Raw genomic sequence first — 20,069 nt, forward strand, 5'->3', positions numbered from 1 at the left:
CGTTTCTTTTTTATTACATGTTATGTTATTTAAATTGTAAATAATTAGACTTTTAGATGAATATAATGGACATATTTTTAATTAAAAAAATGTTTCAAAATGACCATTTTATAAAACTTTCTTTTGTAGAATTTAGATATTTACTATTCCTTTATAGTCTACATATGATATATATATATAAATATTTTATCTTAATAAAAATATCAGTGCGAAATTTTTGAAGAACTTTCAAGTTTCAGGATGTTGATGCCGGCGTATAGTACATTTCTGGCGTTAAAGCAAGAATATAAGGGCTTAGATTGAAAGTATTCTTTTATTATTTCTGTTTACTAATAAAATATTTTATCTTCCTCAGGATAAACAACCAAATCGTTTAAAATCGGTAGTTTTCACTCCCTTCATTTGTAAGCGTTACAGTAAGACTATTCCTAGTTTTTCCATATTTGTGCAATTAACATTTATATATTAATTTTTTTAATTAAAAGTTTAAAATTTTAAATTAAACTATTTGAACACGCTTTAAGCTACCCAAAAAAAAAAAAAAAAAAAAAAAAAAAAAACTGCAGGGTTTCAGATTTTATATTGCGCCCAAAGGGGCGTTTTTTTAATTGCCCTTCTAGGCAAAGTGCCCCTTTGGGGTAAAAAGTGAATAATGGTTAACTAAATGTGTAATAAGTAATTTTCTTTAGATAGAGAAGATTTATTACAATAAGAATTTTCAATTTCTGCTTATTTATCAAGCTTACTTTATATGTGTAAAAAAATGCCTGTAACACGGGTAGTATGCAAATATAAGGGAATGTAAGACAATGGACCTTTGACAGATGATCCAGGTGAATCTTTTTTAGCCCTTAAAGTGCAGTATCTTCTAATTTATTTCAATTAAATATTTTTAAGCATACGTAAAAGTTTATCTATCGTATTTTGTTTTGTTTTGTTATTGTTGTTAATGGAGTACTTCCAGTAGGTATCGTAGTAAAGCAGAGTAAAATATGTTTAAATTATATCTTCTGTTGTTTGTCAAGTTGATTACGAAAAAGTCTTCGAGATCTATGTCTCTAAAGGGGGACCGGTCTCTTGGAGGACATTCTAAGAGAAATGATTCGTATTTATGTGAAAAATATGAAATATACAAACGCACCCTCTTTATTCTTTAACAGAGCATAAGGAATAGAGTCATTGTCGAGCTACTCATTCCAGTTACGGGATCTCAGAAGTTATTTTTCATCACTACCTCCCCGTTCTGAGAGTGGGTAATTTGCGCGTCAGGGCTGCCTTCCTTGGATGTGGTAGCCGTTTCTCAGGCTCCCTGTCCGGAATTGAACCCTGATTCCTCGTCACCCGTTACGACCATGGTAGGCGCGTAACCTACCACCCACAGTTGATAAGGCAGACACTTGAAAGATACGTCGCCGGGACGAGCCCGTGCGATCAGCCCAAAGTTATACAGAGTCACCACATGATACGGGCACGAGGTCCGATTGGTTTTGGTCTAATAAAAGCACTCGTCCCCAGAGAGTCGGAGCTCCGCTGCATGTATTAGCGCTAGAATTGCCATTTATCCAAGTAGTAAGGTACGATCCAATTATCCATAACTGATTTAATGAGCCATTCGCGGTTTCGCCTTAATACGGCATGTACTTAGACATGCATGGCTTAATCTTTGAGACAAGCACATGACTACTGGCAGGATCAACCAGGTAGCTTTTTTACGTTCATAGAGCGTTAGGGCTGCGGGCTGCGGGTTCATAGAGCGTTAGGGCTCGAATCCACCATTTCATAGCACACACCTTGGAAATGCGCTGGGAGCCGCACTCCAGACGGCTCCCTCTTTTATTTCATAGGCACAGATTTATTATTATGTCGTGCTCTCGGTAGCGGTTCGAAACTCACTACGATCACCTGTAATCACATTCAATACAGCACTGACAGTCCTAAATATTATTAGAATTGCTTAATCCTATCATAGTAATCTCAGTAATTTTTTGTGTAATGTAATTTTATTCTTATATACATATTTTTACCATCAGGTTTCTGAACAATGTTGTATTTCTCATTTTTTATGTAGCGTACTAGAAATATATTTCGAATCTTTATGTACTTCACGCCATACAAGCGCATTTCCTAGATAGAAGAATACTATTCATTACACTCAGTGGAAAGTAATGATTTGAAGCGGAATAAATGTATCCCCCCCTTTTCAACTGACCTGGCGGAAAAGGTGGAACATTTTCTCCTACCCTAATGGCACTTCTGTTTAGTATGCCACCAACAAGAGTTACTGGCATAATACTCCCAAACTGTCCACGCCTACTGGATGTAGCGATCCAAAGGATTGGAAGTGCTTTTGTGTAACGGAACTATGGCGTTACTTGTCTAAACAAGTGCTACGTGACATTTCCCGGCTTTTTTTAAATCGCTCTCAGCGTTTGATTTGATTCAGAGAAGGGTAATGGAGTGGAAGCTTGTGTTTCCTTCTGGTACCTGGAACGCCCTCATTAGATGCGTACCGCCGATTTTTAAATAGTGCTTGTTGTAACACTCCGAGCATGGGCCACAAGGATACTGCTATTGAAGATTTCATTGGAGGAAAACAGCAGTTAAAAAAAGCGATGCTGTGTGTTTCAATTTGCCCAAGTTTTATGTTTGGCTACGCTTGACGTACCCGAGTCGTAAATGCCTTACGGACAAACCGGTATCGTTGGCCATTTCCGGGAAAAATAAATGGCTTGTATACGGTTGTGGTGGTATTGAATCGTTGTTTTGTTTTCGATGCTCATTTGCACTGCATGGTATCCTTCTATGAATGGTGGACGCTAACGGAGCTACGGCAATAGAATTACGTGTGTAAAAAAAATCAATTCTAGTAGCATGCGTCCTTTTTTAAAATAGCTGTTGTAAAAACTGATTTCGTCACATGTGATATAACTAAAATACTTTCTGAACTACGCATTTTTAATCGGTGCATCAAAAATATAAAGTTTTTAGCTATCACAATATTCTTCGTCATATATGAGTGAAGTTAAACAAATTGAATATCAGGATTCTTATATATATATATAATTTTTCTGCTCTCATTTTTATTGTTCCTTTAAAATTGTCCCCAAATAGTTCTTGCTTGGGTGTCTCTCATAATTGTGCTTTTAGCCACATACGACCAAGAATATTGTGTAGTTAAAAAATTTAATTACGGATTGTGTTTTCAAAGAGTTAAACTTTTTCTAAATTGTTTTCCAAATTTTGGCGGATTAAATTTCAAATCTGCGATTTAAAAATCCGTTATTGTACAATCTCACGATAATCGAAAATTTTGTTGGATTTTTTTTAAAACCACCCATATTTGATAAACTACAGCAGAAATCTCAAAATCTTCATTATTTTCCTATATATTAGCCGGTACAAAGATTTTGCGATAATTGCTCTGATCGATCAAGCAAGCATATTTAAGAAAAGTTCAGAATCAATTTTTTTTTTAAAATACTGTATGTACTGAGTTTTGAAAACAATCTGTATTGCATTGTAATCGCAGCTACAAAACTTTCATGAACGTCGGACCGGTAAAAGAGCGTAAGAAATTAATTTCAAAGTACACTTACGATTACACGTAACATGTGTCTGTTAAACAAATCACACACCATGTCTTTTTTCACTATTTTATCTCAAAGCATAATTTATTTATGCAAAACTCACGTAGTATGCACATTTTAGGAACTTTTTTAAACATTTCTGAGATGTTAGTAAACATTTTATCTTTGTAGATTGGTTTGGTTTATTTTAACTATGGCAAAGCACACTAGGGCTATCTGCCTAAGGGAAGGGATGTCTTCGTGGGGGACTTTCTAAGGCAAACTGACTCATATACACGTTATACATGGGGAAAACCACGAAAAGGCCCATGCAGCCAGCCCGTTCGTGGGATTCGAACCTCGGACCGAATTACCAGTGTTCAGCAACTTTACCGCTCGGCCGCTGGTGGGCCTTCTCTTTGTAGAATCAAGCGTTTGATTGCTAATGACTGTACTTAAACAGAAGCAATTTTTTGAATTATTTAATTAAGGATTTTTACTTTTACTAAGCATATTTATTTCAGAACCGTTTTGTTTATATTATAATTTTTGCAGTTTTCGAAACTGCGGCTTAACACGAATCTTTATAACTGTTCTTGTACGTGTAATGATGAAGAGAGATAAATATTGTATATTTAAGCTAATGAAATTTAGATTTGAAAAAAGGCGCTTATGACCTTATTGACAGTCTCATTTCTTAGCATTATTAGTTGCTTATCAAGCACTAAATATTTTTCCGACTTTATGATAGTGGATCAAATAATAATAAGCAGAGATCAATGTTATAATGGCATTTATAGATCTTACACAACTGATCAAATAATTGCAAACGAATTTCTTTTAAAATTATAGAAATAAAAAAAAAAGGGGGAATCGTCTGTTTTTTTCGTTTTTTTTTAGTAACTTAATTCATTTCTTATTTATTTAAAAGTGATTGATTAGTTTAAAAAATGTAAACTTTATAATTAACCTCTCTATTTCATTCTCCATCTAACATACTTTCTCCATACATAGCAACAAGTTGAGAACGAGTAGTAACATTTTGATATATTTAGTAATTGATAATTATTGTCCTTCAACTGTAGTTGAAGACATATTTCGTCTTTGAAAGGTAATAATTACCTTTCGGCCTTACCATCATTACATACTTATTAAAATAATCAAGATGCGCAAAACTAATTACTTAAAAATATGTCTGAATAGAAAGTGTGTATCCATAATTTAATTAGTTAGTTAATTGCTCAGGATTAAAAGCATGTACATGATCTAATTTTTTAGTTTTTCTATAACTCGTTAATTGAAAGAATGTTTTAACGCTAAATACATTTCCATTAAGGTAATCAGTTAAGTAACTGTCTCAACATCAACTGCATTTCCGTAAATTAATTAATTCAACGCTTATTTTGTCATTTAAAACATTGCCATGATTTCATTAATCAGCTATTTGAAGACTTTCATATCAATATTATATTTTATAAATTTATTTTTGCTAGAAGATACTACAGTCAAAAGTCGTTAATCTGGACTCGTCGGGACTTCGGCGATTCCGGATTATCGATTTTTCCGGATTATAGATCATCAGTTTAAATCTTGTAAGATGGCATGCAGAAATTCTAAAATTAAAAATATGAAACCGTAATTTATGATATAAGGAAAAATTATGATCTAAAGGGTATCAAAATTTACAAAAAAAAAAAAAAAAAAAAAAGCTTAATATTTATTTGTTTACTTTATTAAACATTTCTTTCAATTCAAGTTGTTTTAAGTTGCTTCGTTTTATGTGATAATACTTTCTCTTTCATTCTATAAACAGACACAATTTCTTGTTCAGTTACAAAGTTCCGCTGTTCAAGTCCCGTTAATTGTTGTGCCGAGAATACCGACTAACTTGTCAATCGAAATTTTTTCGTTTTCACTAACCTCTCTGTCACATTCTTCATGTCTTTATCCATTTTTTGCAGCAATTCCACTTTTTGTTTGTTGGACATCGAAACATACTTTCGTTTTGTAGATCCTTTGGAAGTTCCAGCATCGGAAATTCTATTTGACATAATCGAAAGTTTAAGTTTACTTTTATAAAATTGCTCTTACACTCTGCAAAAAATAATAAGCCGGATCCAATTCGAAGATTAAGGAGCAACGCAATCATTAACATTAACTGAAATAGATAATTAGATAATTTTAGCTTACACCGTCCGTTATACATTAAACGCGCAGGCGAAAACGTATTCTGCACTTGCGCACATGCATATGCGCAGTAGTCAAGGTCTTACGCGCACGCGTAAAACGCCTGTGCGCATGTGCCAACGCGGCGCACGCGCAGAAAGTTTTTAGCTTTGAGGTCCGGATTATAGATCATTCCGGATTATGGGTGTCCGAATTAACGACTTTTGACTGTAGTTACTTAAAGCGAAAATTCTTGTTTGTTTTTATAAAATATCAATGATTTAATAGCCTATTGTGCAGAGTCTTCACATATTGTTTCTTGTGCGGAATTCACGTAACAGTTTTTAATTGATGAATAATAATAACTAAATAAAGAATAACTATTCAATAAATCGGTTTCAAAGAGAGTCTTAATACCGTCCATTTTATGTTATTATTTTAGCGACTATATCCGAATTTGGACTAGATAAACATGAAAGTACACGACAGCTATGTGCCTAAATTCAGCCTAGGTATGCTTAAGATGCCATGGTTGCAATGAGATGGAATCAGGTAATCAAATTCAAAACTTTTGATTTTAACTGCTTCGCATTGCCGAAGGTTACAATCACAAATGCAATATTCCAGTCCCAGTCAGTTCCATCAGCATGGAAACCAGTTTCTTCTAACCATCCTATCTGCCTAGATGGGCACGCTGACTAGAAATCATCAGTTTGTATTAAAATTAGGATCCCACCGTTAAGTATACGCTAATTTCCATTATCTTAAAGAATATTTAAAGAAATGTTTTGGACGCTTATGTTAATATATGTTTCTTATGTTCGAACTCTTAGGTAACCAAACATTGCATATATTTTCTCTGGCTCATTTCTGGCTGTCAAGCCTAGCGGTCATAAACATTAAGCAAAAAATAAATAGCCCCCTCTAGGTCAGCGTTTCTAGTGCGGGTCACTTTTATAAATTAGAATATTCTGCGAGCCACTTTACTCTAATACCCTTCGAAAGAAAATTTTTAGCATATGTTGCCTGCATACATGTTTCTAAAATACAGTTAATTAAAATTCTTTTAATTTTGCATTGGTATTAAGTAATTAAGTTAATAGAAGAAACTAAATGTGTTTTTAATAATTCAAGATTGTTAAGCTTTATCGTATATTAACTAGTTATTAAATAAATGTTGGTGCTCACGGTAAATGAGATAGACGAGCCTGCCGATTCTTTACAGCTGCCCTGCGTTTGGGTGTATGCTGCTTAATGAAGCAAGCTTAAATTTCAGACCGACACATAACAGTATGTTCATTTTGGTTGCGTTGCTTTTATTTGAGTTAGTCATAAAAACCCTTTCTCGCATAGATACGTAGAAGCAAACTGCTTCATAATTTTTAAAGCATCATTGTACAGTTAGTTCACTATGTTCTGTTTGCATGTAATGAGATAGATGCACGAAATTAACACACCATCTACTTGGAATTTCATTTTAAACGCAGTATCATTCGACAGTTCAGTTAACCGCTTTCTTTCATTCAATGACAGTTTGTTATTTTCTATATCGTAATGAACCATTTGAAAAATAAGTTTCAAATTGTGTTTCGAGATGCGAAAATACATCCTGCGTAATTCTTTTCCAGTGAGGACAGCATTTTCTGCTAAAAATGATTATAAGAGTGGAAATGCTATAAGCGAAGGAGATAATTATTTAGAGACTGGGCTTTCGGCGGTAGAGGCTGAAAGTTCAGTGGAATGAAGTATAAAATCAGCATTTCTGTAGATTCTGTAGATGACGGGTTCGAGGTCTTCCACCACGTTTTCCTTACCACCAAACTCTCGAGAGGATTTTGGGGTTCGCCACATATTTAGATGCCGCAACGACTCTATACATTTATAAACATGTATGCCTTCTCCGGGATTCGAAGCCTGACCCTTCAGTACGGCAGTCATAGTCATTAACCTCCCGGTTGGGCCGGCAAATGAGATTTTCTTTGTATCGTAACCAAGCAAGATCCCCTCTACGATGGCAGGGAAATTTTCCGAGGCGCCGGTTGCCATTAAGTTTGCCATCTGATGTCAACGGTTTAAAAACGGGTGAAACATTAATCATCATTGAAGGATTCATACAACAAAAAACAATTAGCGCCCTGCAAGAAAAGATTTAAAGATACTAAAAATAAAATTTAAAAAAAAGAAAGAAAGAAAATCTGAAAGGTTTCAGATTTTAAGTTACGTCCAAAGGAGTCTTTTTTTTTTTTAACATTTTGTGTGTTACCTTTATTAAATATCATGTTCTTCGCACTTAAACCATAAAATTTAGTTCAAGAGCAATATCGCAAAATAATTTTAAATTGAGCATATCTTTAGATAGAATTTCCGATATACAGTCCCACGCGCTGGAGATAAGAATGTTTTTTCTGTACAACGTTAATAAAAAATTTGTTCAAGTTTTACAAAATATGAAACCGATAATAAAACAAATTTCAAATTTGGGCTTCCAGACCCCCATATTCGCAGTAGGATTACATCATTCAAAATTGGATGGCTCTAGGTACCGTTGTTTTATCACAATGCGAGAAACATACATACATTTATGCAGATTCTTCATTATTTAATTTCTTCGATGATGAAGATTACATTCTTCATGGTTTTAACTGAACTTCGAAAGTGTACCATGCACCTTTTGTGACTAGACCAATTTATGCAAGTTGGTCGTGTCGGTCAAACCTGACCCATCCGCACCTCGTAGCCATTAATAGATTTGACAAAACAGCAACCTTATTTTTGCGTATGAAGGTTGTTGTTTTGACGAAATTTAAGATTTACTTTGGCGTATTTCGCTTCCTATTTGATTAATAGATTAGTTTGCAAAGCTATTGCTACCAAGAATGTAATATTTTTTAACTTTAAAAGCAAACTTTTAAGTTCCTTAAGAATAGTAGCTATTTTCTGTGAAAGTTTAATCGAAATTTTATATACACTGCAGCAGAAAAGGACATTTAAACGAACTTGTTCTTACTTTTACACGTCGTTGGCAAGTCCGCGTGGCCTAACGGATAAGGCGTCTGACTTCGAATCAGAAGATTGCAGGTTCGAATCCTGTCGCGGACGGTAATTGTAATTTTTATTTTTATTTTTAAGATATATTCGTATAATTTCTCTGCAAGTAGAAATTACCGATATAATTATAATTTTTCTTTTTCCCTGAACATTTTATGCTGAGAACTGAAGGTGATATTTTTCCTTCTTGTATTTATTACGCCATGAAATTTATTATGTCATTAAATTCTGATTGCATAGTCAGGCTCTGTCTTATTGTATACATTAAATATTGGAAAGTTTAATTAGTAAATGATACGAATTATAAATTGAATTTTAAACCGTAAGACGTCAAGTTATTATTTTTTAGGTAGAAATATTTTTCTAATAATATATATCGTGTTTAATAATTTATATATATGCAAATTAATGGTTATGAATACTTTTCTCAGCTATTTAAATTCTTTGAGCAATGATTCACGCAGGCGGTTAAAAATAAGTAATAATTTTACCCTCTTGAAGCGAAAGGGTTTTAACGATTTTGGTTAAAGTTTTTCTTCGATAGTCCACTGTAAAGTAATGAATACTAACGCACTCTTCTGAATTACATACTTAAGCAAACGCGTTAATATTTTTATTTTATTATTTATTTTAAGTTCTCAAGGCAAATGAGAAAATTTTCGAACCTAATTTATGGTATGAAAGGTCCTTGAGGAAATAAGTACATAATGAAAGAATTTTCTGCACGCTGCTCAACCCTGACGTGATTAAATAAATAAATAAATAAAATAAGAGAAGCAAAGCACAAAAACAAGAAATAAAAGAGGGGAACAGGCGAATAAAACCGCATAGATGTTTTCCTATTTCTGGCTTCTTTGCAAAAAATTGGGAGAAAAGTGCATTATGAAAAGCGAGGTTTTCTGCCGTGTATGTTTACGTTCTTCGAAGTTATGACGTCACTGCGGGACGGTAGTGCGCACGCACCCAGTTCCACGCCACTCTGTCGATAAACAAAGATCCGTGGTGACGTCACAGCCGATTTGTTGTCATCCAAAGCGCGTGGATCGATGCTGCAGTTTCTGCAGTACTGGAAAACGTAAAATCTCAACTCTAGGTCTGTTCTGACGATTTTACTACTGCATTTATCTAAAGGTTTATTGATTGCTAGCTGCATAATCATGTACTAGTAGTTCCTATTCTGCACACAAAGATCGGTTTTTTGTTGATCTTGGAACATTGATCTGGAATGAAATGTTTCAAAACATTGTATCAAGTGTCCGTTTTTGAGTTGTTGATTTATTGTTATATTCATGGTTTTTGATGTCATTACAGCAAAAGCATTTTAAAAAAAGCACGAAAATCATTTTAGAAAGGTTTCTTTCTTCAAACATAATAATTCTTCTTTTAAGCTTTTCTGTATGGTTGTATTGGACTGAATTGGCAGCAAAAATAAACTGGCGTATCTTTCTCCCTCAGCAGCTGCCATTTTAATTTATAGACGTTTCTAATACTTACCCGGCTCTTGGTGCTGTTAAAAGTTTTATCAAAGGATAGTTTTTATTGGTCACTTAGCCACCAAATTGTTAGACATGCTGTTCATACCAAATTGTTAGACATGCGGTTCTAGATCTGATTTCAAGCCTTTCGTTGAAACACAACTTTTGGGGCCCTGAAACGCTTCGTAAAATATGTAATCCATTCTGAAGATGCATTTAATGAACTCTCAATAACCAAAACTGTGTGGAAAACAATGCTTTTTTCTGTGAACATGTTTGAGATTTATAAACATTTCCTAAGTAAACAATTGACTAATTGGATCAGGCAAGCATCAAGATTCTCATCTTAAGGTCATTTTTAAACAACTGTTATTGACACTGCGTCACTCTCTCGCAAATATTATGAGTTTTAGTCGTACTATTACTTTTGAAATCTGTGTATTATGATCTTCAATATTCAACTTCTTGCCTAATTTGTGAACAGATTCCTGTGTCTTTTGCTTAGATATGGTTTCATTTAATTGTTTAAATTATCTACTTGCTGACTAGGCTTACTTCTTGTGAAAAGTTAAACACATGACCGCCCCAAGAAAATTAGACTAAGCGATTTTTTAAGCAAATAATAAAATTATGTTGCTACCATGAAGAAAATATTCAAAGTCAGCCAACCACAACCGTAACCTTTTGATGAACTCGAGCGCAATATCGCAGTACTAATATCTAACAAATCAAATTCAAAGACTTCGATTATTTTTTTATTACAAAACAGCGCTATAGAAACAATCATAACAAGCTATTCATCTCACTACTTTAATTCAAGTTGCTAACTGAGAAGAGAAGAAAATTAGAAATATTGTTTCTAATGTTATTTTAATATTTATTTTTAACAAATTTATTAAGACGCTAAACAGTGCACGGATAACTTGCAAAACAAATAATATGTATGCAGATAACCGATAGTTCAGTGTATCTAAATATTCAATTTTGTTTCTTGAATAACATCTTAAGGTTTATGGTCTCCATCAGTTTAAATAAGAAATCAATGTATTCTAACTTTTTTTTTTTTTTAGCTATTCAATCCATCTGAATTTTCTTATGCCTGTTAAACTATGTCGAAGGTCGTTTTATAACGTGTATTATATTCAGAAATGTAAAATATAAAATATTTAACCATTACGGAAACTTCGACTTTGGTAGTAACTGTAACTGCAACTATTGTTGACGATGGCAGTTTTTTTACGAAGTAGTTCGGATCTCAAATTTTAAATCCTTGTTGTTTTACCGGGTAGAGTTTTTCCTCAAACAGTTTTTATAAGCATCATTCTATAATAAAATCATTCAGAACATAAAGTGTGCTTTTACACTATTCAAACCTATATTTCAGTATCATACTTTAAAGCTACCGAAAGCAAGTGCGAAAATGTATGTAAGGAATTGCTGTTGCAGACAGCTGTTTAGTGTTTCCGCTTTTTTCGTTTTAAAAAATCCCCCCCCTTCTCTCGAAGGAAATGAAAAGCTATAAAATTCTGCAACGCATATACTGCGAGTATTTTTTTTAACCTCCCTTCTTTCTCCCCCCCCCCTTCTTTTTCTTTTTTAAAGAAGCCCATTGGCGGTCGTTGATCCGTAGTGTTTACATTCTACATAGCGATTAAAAATGAGCTCCTCGCTGAACAGGACATGCGGCTACAGATAACGAAGTGTAACTGTGAGGAGCTGTTTCTTTGGGAAAAGACATTTTGATTGAGAGTTTTTTGGTCACTCTTAAGAACATATTCTTCCTTGTATTCAAATCGCACCACTATTCTATAAAGAATTAATTGCTGTAAAATACGTATAGTGCCTCTGTCAATATATATAATAGAAAGACAGGGCCATAATAATAAAAGATAACATTATGAAACAGCGTAATGCATACGAATTATGACACCGAAAATTTAAAGCATAGGAATATTAAAGATCTGTATTCTAGGTAAAAAAAAAAAGTTAAATCCTGTAGTAGCTAGACTCTAAAACACTATAAGGAAGTATTGTTTTTCGATCCAAAATTTCGATAGTGAGTTTCCAGTGTATAAGCATGAATTAAGATTCCCAACAACACATTTTACTATTTTTGCAGTGTTGGCTGTGTGTATGCGTGTGACGGTGTTTTCGTTCAAGTTGACACTTATATGAAACTTCCCAAAATTTATGTTTTCTGCATTTAAGTTTTCGATATTCATGTAAAGAGTTAATTTGATTTTGTTTATAATTGGACAGCCGGAAGGGATACTTTACTTGAATTCCGTAAGAATTTTTAATGAAAAACCTATGTTAAACTATAATCCAAAATTTTTCAGTTTTGGTATTTAAGACTTTTATATCAATAGAAACAATATATTAGATTTTTGGCTGTAACTGATAAATTGGAAGTGACTCTTTAGTACTTTACTTGAAGCTCTGAACAGACTTTTGTGAAAAAATATATTGTGATATAATCTAAAACTTCTTAAATTTGGTATTTAACACTCTTACATGCACATACGATGTATATGCAATTATGATTGAGAACACAACATATTAGATTTTGACTATATATGATAAACCGGATGTGATATTTTGCTTGGATTTTCGTGGGAAAATATAGATTTGTAGATATTAGATATTATTAATATTACTCTTGAAAAAATGTAAAATCAATCTAGTAAGAGTTTAATTTAAAATAATGCGGCACATATTAAGGATAATTTATGTCAAGTTGCTGAAGAGAATGATTTTAATAACAGCGTTTCATTCGCAGAACTTCAAAACTCTTGTAATGCAAGCATGTTAACCAAAATAATGCACTTGCTATTCTTTTGCAGTGTTGATTATGACGAAACACAAGAGCAAATAGCAAAGTCGAAAAAATCCATTGTTTTACTTTTAAATAATCCCTGAACGCACAGTAGTCACTATTGAGCTGTTAATTCCAAAAACTAACGAGCATTATCAGTACCAAAATATTGCGGATATATACGTGCAGATTAAAATGAATTTAGATTTGTGTACTAATTAAAAACTCGCTGCTATTTAAAATAAGAAACTGGCGACATGTCATGTGCTTGCCACATCAGATTTTTTAGCTTACTTCGACCACTTTTATATATTGAAGCAACAATGTGTGTGAAATCGATGAAGACCAGTTCATGTGATAATCATAGAATATATTGTATCGCTAAAGAAGATCTCATTTATATATCAGCTATTTACACTGCATTCTAAACTAATTTCTGAGGCAGAGGTGTTTGAACTTCAACATGGCGTAACCAAAGATCACAAGCGAGAATCGGAAACCAGATTTAAGCGGTTACGCTTATCATGCGTAACAAACGAATTCTTAACTTAGAAATATACAATATTTCCTTTTATTATTAATAAACATATATATATATATGATCGTATTGGTCATTTCGCTGTTTAATTTTAAAAGATGGTTTTTATCTTATGGCTGTAAAAGCCAATCAGTCCTGTTTAGATAGGTACACATCAAAATTTAGTCAGTGTCTGTTTTTTTAATTAGCCAGTATCTAATTTTATAAGTAAGACAGTATTATGAACATTACAAGACGATATCTGCTTTTGTAAAGTATATTCTGACCACTTCGAAATTTCATTTTCTTTAATAAGTATAGTAAATACGTTATGAAAAGATCAAGAAAACTCCTCTTTGCACTTTAAAATCTAAAGATGGAACATAAAAATAAACAATTCTGAGTCTTTATTCTTATTTTCCTCAGCCATTTACATTGTTTGGATAATCACCTTCGTCGTCAGTACCCAGTTGCATCATTTTCAGCGCCCTGGGCGAACAGTGCAGTTGACGCCTAGGCGCGGCTGAAGTCTTTTTCGCACTCTACGCAATGCATCTAATGGATGCTTCGTATAAATTTAAATAATAATATTTTAAAGCGAAATAATCCTTTATTTAGTTGTAGCATAAGAGAACAGCTTAGATGGTACCCTCCGAAAATCGGTGCCCTAGGCGACTGGTTATGACGCCTGTGACTGGATCCTGTCTACTCTTTTTGCCGAATTTGTCAAAAGGAGTAAAACGTGAATAATATTATTGCCGATAGATGGCGACACTAAATCTACGATACTCCGGAAAGCAGCTTCTATTCAGTTAATATCGACACGAGTTGGAAAAATCTGTACCGTTTCCTTCGTTAACACTGAAAAACACACTTTATTAATTCTTTCAGCTTTACTCGGTTTGCATTTCTTTGGTATATTTTGTTGTTTCTCAGCTTGACTCATTTGCATTCATAAAACGACTCAAAGACTTATTTTAATACTAACTCGAATAGCTAACTTTAGCTGCAAACTAAGCTGCTTACTAACTATATGATTTTTGAAATTAGATGCCTTTACAAATTGCTACCAAAATGTATTTTGGAAATCAGAAATCTTCGATAGGATTAGTACGTTTCGCACGGGTACCTTAGTGCCTAAATCATTATACCGCTATAAATCGGCTTCTTTTCCATACACTGTGTACAGTACGTAAGTCTGTTTACAGTAATCGCGAGACATACTATCTAACAAAATTCTACAATGAATGTAAATGCCACATCTAAATTTCTGCATGTATGGTTCAGCGATATTTCTGTGTAAATCAACATTTAATGTAGTTTAAAAGGGAATTTATTAATATACCAAAACAAATTAATCTAATCTAGAATCTATTTAACATATCATCCACAGTATTTAATCTGTATCAAAGCAAGTTCTAAAGTTTACACTGTTGCCACAAGCGTTCTCTAAAACAATGCGCTTCGACTGATTTTCGCGTTGCCATCAGAGGCAGAAAAAAGTGTCTGTTCAACCGGAGCAGTGGGAATTTTCTTAAATTTAAATTATTGTCGAGGGAAAATCATCACAGGAAGGCTTGATTACGAATTTTACTTTATAGGAAGTGGACAACAGTACCTCTTATTAAATTTCAAAATATTTTTCTGAAACAGTAGCGGTTAATGAGTTTATATTGAGCCTTCTTAAGATGACCATTACGGTTCTAAACCATTCTGATCTTTTGTGACCATCCCGAGAGAGGTACATTCAATTATGTATTAATGTTCTCAGAAATACTAGTTACTTTCAGAGGTGGTTGTCTTGAAGATGTGATCACCTTGAAACAGCCTACTGCATTATTAATAACTGAGAAATAATGATTTATATAATATCCAGCATTATTTTTGTTTATTGTTAGCTTATTTAATAACAACAGATTAAAAAAATATTTGTAAAGCGTATTTCCGATGTAAACTGTGGAATAATTTTAATGTTTAAAAATTAGTGGGTATTAGTAAAATATTATTTATGCATCATTAAATATTAAATTGTTTTCCTAATTTGTAAATATTTTCTTCCAACAGAAAAGGTGCATTGAGTTATTCATTCAAAATTTTAAGTTTATCGAATCAAAACTAGAACCGTGATTAATTATTTATTCCTTTCTTACTCTCAAGTAAAGTTTGATTGTTTCTCTGATTAAAAATAAACTACGGAATCAATTGAATTTTAGAAACCAGCCTGGGTCCCAGTCTTTTCTTTTGCTGTCCATGTTGATAAATATAGTAAAAAAATGTGTAATTCGAACGGCGTCTTAAATCTTTGAATTCCTTTATATAGTGCAAATTATTTAACCTTCAATGATTAGTTTTTGTATGCTTATGTGGTTTAAACGCGCATATTGAACAGTATATTAATATGCATAGCGATAAAACGTTTTATCATAAAGTCATAAATTTCATTCTAAGTATCTGCCATTATGAAAGGAAATTAAATGTATAAAATTAAAAATTTTTAATACTTTATTAACCTTAATTTTTTTTATATAATTAAATTTGCTTATGCATTCTTTCTGTTTTCAGAGCCCCTGCCGCACAAAAGTTGTCTTTCAGTGCACATGGCCAGGATGTGGCCAGCAGTATCAAGAATGTGATCAGGTGGAAAGACATGTTAGAACTCAACATCTCAAGTAAGTGTTGTATCTTTAACTGTTTTTAACATTTTATGCTGCCCTTTGATAAACAAGGTATCAAAAGTAATTAATTCGCTAATTAGCTAATTAGTAATTAATTAATGTTACACTTTTACAGGCGTGGCGGTGAAGCGTTGGATTCTGAAGGCAGCGATCACGAGGAAGAGTTTTATTACACAGAAATGGAAGTTGAAAGCCCTCTTAGCCCCTTTCTTCAGGGTTCCATTTATTCTTCTTCAGTACCCACGCTCAGCCACTTGGATATGGCCAGGCCTGCTCACGAAGATCCAGAGTACAAAAAGCAGACTCAAGTAAGTAATCCACAGACGTCTAGGTTTCTCTTTCACAGATTCTCAATTTGGATAGCAATATATTGTCATGTATAGTAAACTTGTGATAACTGAACTATGGAATCTCTTCCTGTTTGCTCAGGTTCTTGGACCAACTGTAGTGCAAGCGTCTCCTATCTCCATACCACAGCTGCAGAAGTCTGCCGCTTGGCATCTCCATGGATATGCCGCCAGTGCCCCAAGTAACATGGTGAGAAAAATTATTACCCAATCAACTTGATTGAAATTTAATGTCTTAATATTCCTGAGATGAGAAACATAACTTTGCAATTTACATGATTTAGTTATCATAAAATAGCTCCATTTTTAGTAGAAATGTTTTCCAATATTCATTTCAGTGATGTCAAGGAACCTACAGTTAAAATCCTCATTGACATTTGTTGATACAGCAGAGTCTTTATTTAACATCTGAAAGACTTTTAGGTGTTCATTTTGTGAAGAAAAGCCTATCCTCATACAGAAACAAAACGCCGGGGGGGGGAGAAGAGTTGCTAATTTGTGCTTCATAGAACCTTTTATTTATCATTCAGATTATAACAACACATTGCTTACCAGCATAACAAAGTGAGCTATTTGAAAAAATAATATGCGTTTCGCAAAAGTATTTAGCAGCAAGCTAATTATAAATATATTATCATTAAGAATATGTACTTAATGATGTCACATATTGGTTTTCTTTACTATAAAATTTCTTCAAAATTTCTTTTTAACTCTTCTTTCTGTATATTAGCATCAGCATAAAGAATGAAATTTTTTACTAAAGATAAATTTGTACAACTAGATATATATATATCGCATTCGTTCCTATGATTCATTTTTTTAATTATTATTATTTTATTTAAACGCTAAAATATATTTTTAAATATATTTCTATTTATTCTATTTTTGCTTGAAAAACAAATAGTCAAGCTTAAACCGAAATAATTTTTGAAGTAAGTTCAACTTTAAAGGATATGGCAACACGACTAGATCTGCTTACATTTGCCTTTTGAATTAGTATAATAATTAGGCATTAATGTTTAGAGATGTTTTCAAAGTATTTTTACGTTCGGTCACAATCAAACGGATCTTTTTATTCTCGATTTCCCATTGCTAACATTTTTGTTATCTCATCGTGACTTCGATAGATTTAAACTTCTGTCCTTCGACTTCTATAATATGTTTTGCTTAAAAATGTAGCATTCATAATGATTAGAAGTTTTGCAGCATAAACATTTTATATATATATTTTGTGTTTTAGACTACAAGGGCACCATATCTGTTTTTAATGTCTTTGTGTTTCGCTGCAGTTGCTTAATTGATGTGTCCTTTCGGACATTAGGATAAAATGTAAAAAATAAGAAAGCAAATTCTTTTGATGTTAAAAAGTATGGGGTTCCTCCCTTTTATCTACACCTTAAGTGTGGATAAATCTAGTGAACAGCTAAGCGAATAATCGCTTAAGTTCACTAACAGGAACGTGATGCTCAAGAAGGGTTAATTACCCTTTATTGCTCAAAATAAAGAATAACAGCCTTTCTCAGGGCGTACAGCAAAGCCTCCATTTGGCCTTAAACTCAAAAAGTGTACGAAATAAGAACTTAACTAAAGAGTTGTAACCGAAGCTAACATAAATGTAACTAGTTTGGCCCCTAAATATCGAATTAAGTAGCGAAGCTATCAAGGGCCCGTAATATGGCCGAGCGCAGTAACGTCTTAGAGAGACGTGGCCAAAAGGTAAAAGCGCGATAGTCAGAACTCTGATGCTCTCTCTCGAAGTCAGTGGAACTCGACTTAAATACCACTCCTATTCATTTGCATTAAACACGATTCTAAAAACACATTCTGGTAGGAAATTGTAAGCTGAAGTTAGGATGGATAGATAGGAAAGGAGCTTTAACTTAACTGTTAAAAACTTAGGATAAACCATACAAAATATCAATAGCTAGTCCTTCCATTAAAGATCTTTTTTAAAACATTTTTCATTTTTGCTTGCTATAAATTGGAAATGTTTAAATAGGTTCATTAATTTACATTTTCATGTTAGTGATTAAATTAAATATTCTTATTCCAATATTTATATTCATAAAGAACGGTGCAAGTTGCGTAGTCATTAATTTTTTTAGCCATTCTTTTTACTATACAGTAATTTATACTATCCAGTTAGTATACAGTATATGCTCATCGACATAAAAATTTGCGCAGCAATAAAGTGTTGTCAGAATGAAACGAAATTTTACATATGTAAGTACTACTTTGATATAAGTAAGTGATTAGAAAATCAAAGAAAAAATGATCATTTATTGCAGATTAACGTACACATGAACGGAAGTTTTAGTACTCTGTTGGACCATCTCTAGCGCGAATGCAAGATGCGATACGAGCGGGCATTGAGGCATACAAGTTCCGTATGGTGTCCCGAGACATCTCGTTCCGCAGTTGCTGTAAACGCGCCTCTAGTTCAGCCAATCTCGTAGGCTGTCCAACTTGCCGTCCTAAATGATCCCAGATATGCTAAATTGGTGACAAATCTGGGGATCGAGCAGGCTAGGTAAGGGTGTTGATGTGGCGTAGGCAGCCTTGTGAGGTCCGTGCTGTGTGCGGCCGAACATTGTCTTGTTGAAAACAGGCTCCTGGGAGCCCTGCCATGAGTGGCAACACATATGGCTTAAGAATGTCATGGACGTACTGCTGGCCTGTCATTGTGCTATGGATTAATATTAGGGGTGACCGTGTATCGTAAGCAGTGACACCCCTTATCATCATACCAACTGTGGGAACGGTGTGTCACTGTAAAGCGAAGGCAGGATTGAGGCGTTCACCACGAGGCCTCCACACACGAATACAGTTGTCATCACTGGTTAAATTGAATCTAAATTCGTCGCTGAAGACGACCTGATTCCATTCCGTTAAAGTCCAATCCTGTCGTGCGCGACACCACTCCAAACGGAGGCGTCGGTGGGTGGGTGTCATTGGCAGCACACGTAATGGGCCCCGCAATACAATATGTCCATCAACCAGGCGTCTTGCGATGGTTCGGAAAGACACAGGGGCCCATAATGAAGCTGCTGCCTGTGTCTGGATAGCAACCAATGAGGCAGTTGACTCTACGCGTGCGTGTCGTATGATGTGACGGTCATCTCGACGACTGGTCTGTCGAGGGCATCCTGAAACTGATCGCCATGTAAATGACGTCTCTTCTGTCCATTGGTTCCAACACCTCCTCACAGTAAAATCAGAACGGCCTACCTGACCTACCGAGCTGACCACCCAGCTTCCATCATCCCGATGATTCTTCCCCTCTCGAACTCTGACAGCTCCTGTTATTGGCTTCGATGGCGGCGTAACGGCATGTCCACCTCAGCGTTTCCTTAGCAAGAGATTAAGTACACTCAAACAAGCTCTGATTATCAGTTTTATATTCCAAGAAGAATGAAGTTCAACGCCCTCTAGTGGCATTATGCAAAGCGCAGTCACGCTG

At 34.1% G+C, this 20,069-nt stretch overlaps 1 protein-coding gene across 1 annotated transcript in view; it reads left to right on the top strand.

The window, feature by feature from the left end:
• The window catches only part of Glut4EF (Glucose transporter 4 enhancer factor), a 175,412-nt gene that overhangs the window by 147,519 nt on the left and 7,824 nt on the right, over nt 1-20,069 (top strand). Inside the window, exons 4-6 of the mRNA XM_085811971.1 lie at nt 16,150-16,256; nt 16,378-16,570; nt 16,692-16,799. Coding sequence (XP_085668097.1) covers nt 16,150-16,256; nt 16,378-16,570; nt 16,692-16,799 — 408 coding nt within the window. The remainder of the gene's footprint in view (nt 1-16,149; nt 16,257-16,377; nt 16,571-16,691; nt 16,800-20,069) is intronic.

The sequence above is a fragment of the Stegodyphus dumicola genome, chromosome 2, assembly GCF_044657685.1.
Source record: "Stegodyphus dumicola isolate Sdum_Otavi_A_Nest chromosome 2, ASM4465768v1".
NCBI lineage: Eukaryota > Metazoa > Arthropoda > Arachnida > Araneae > Eresidae > Stegodyphus > Stegodyphus dumicola.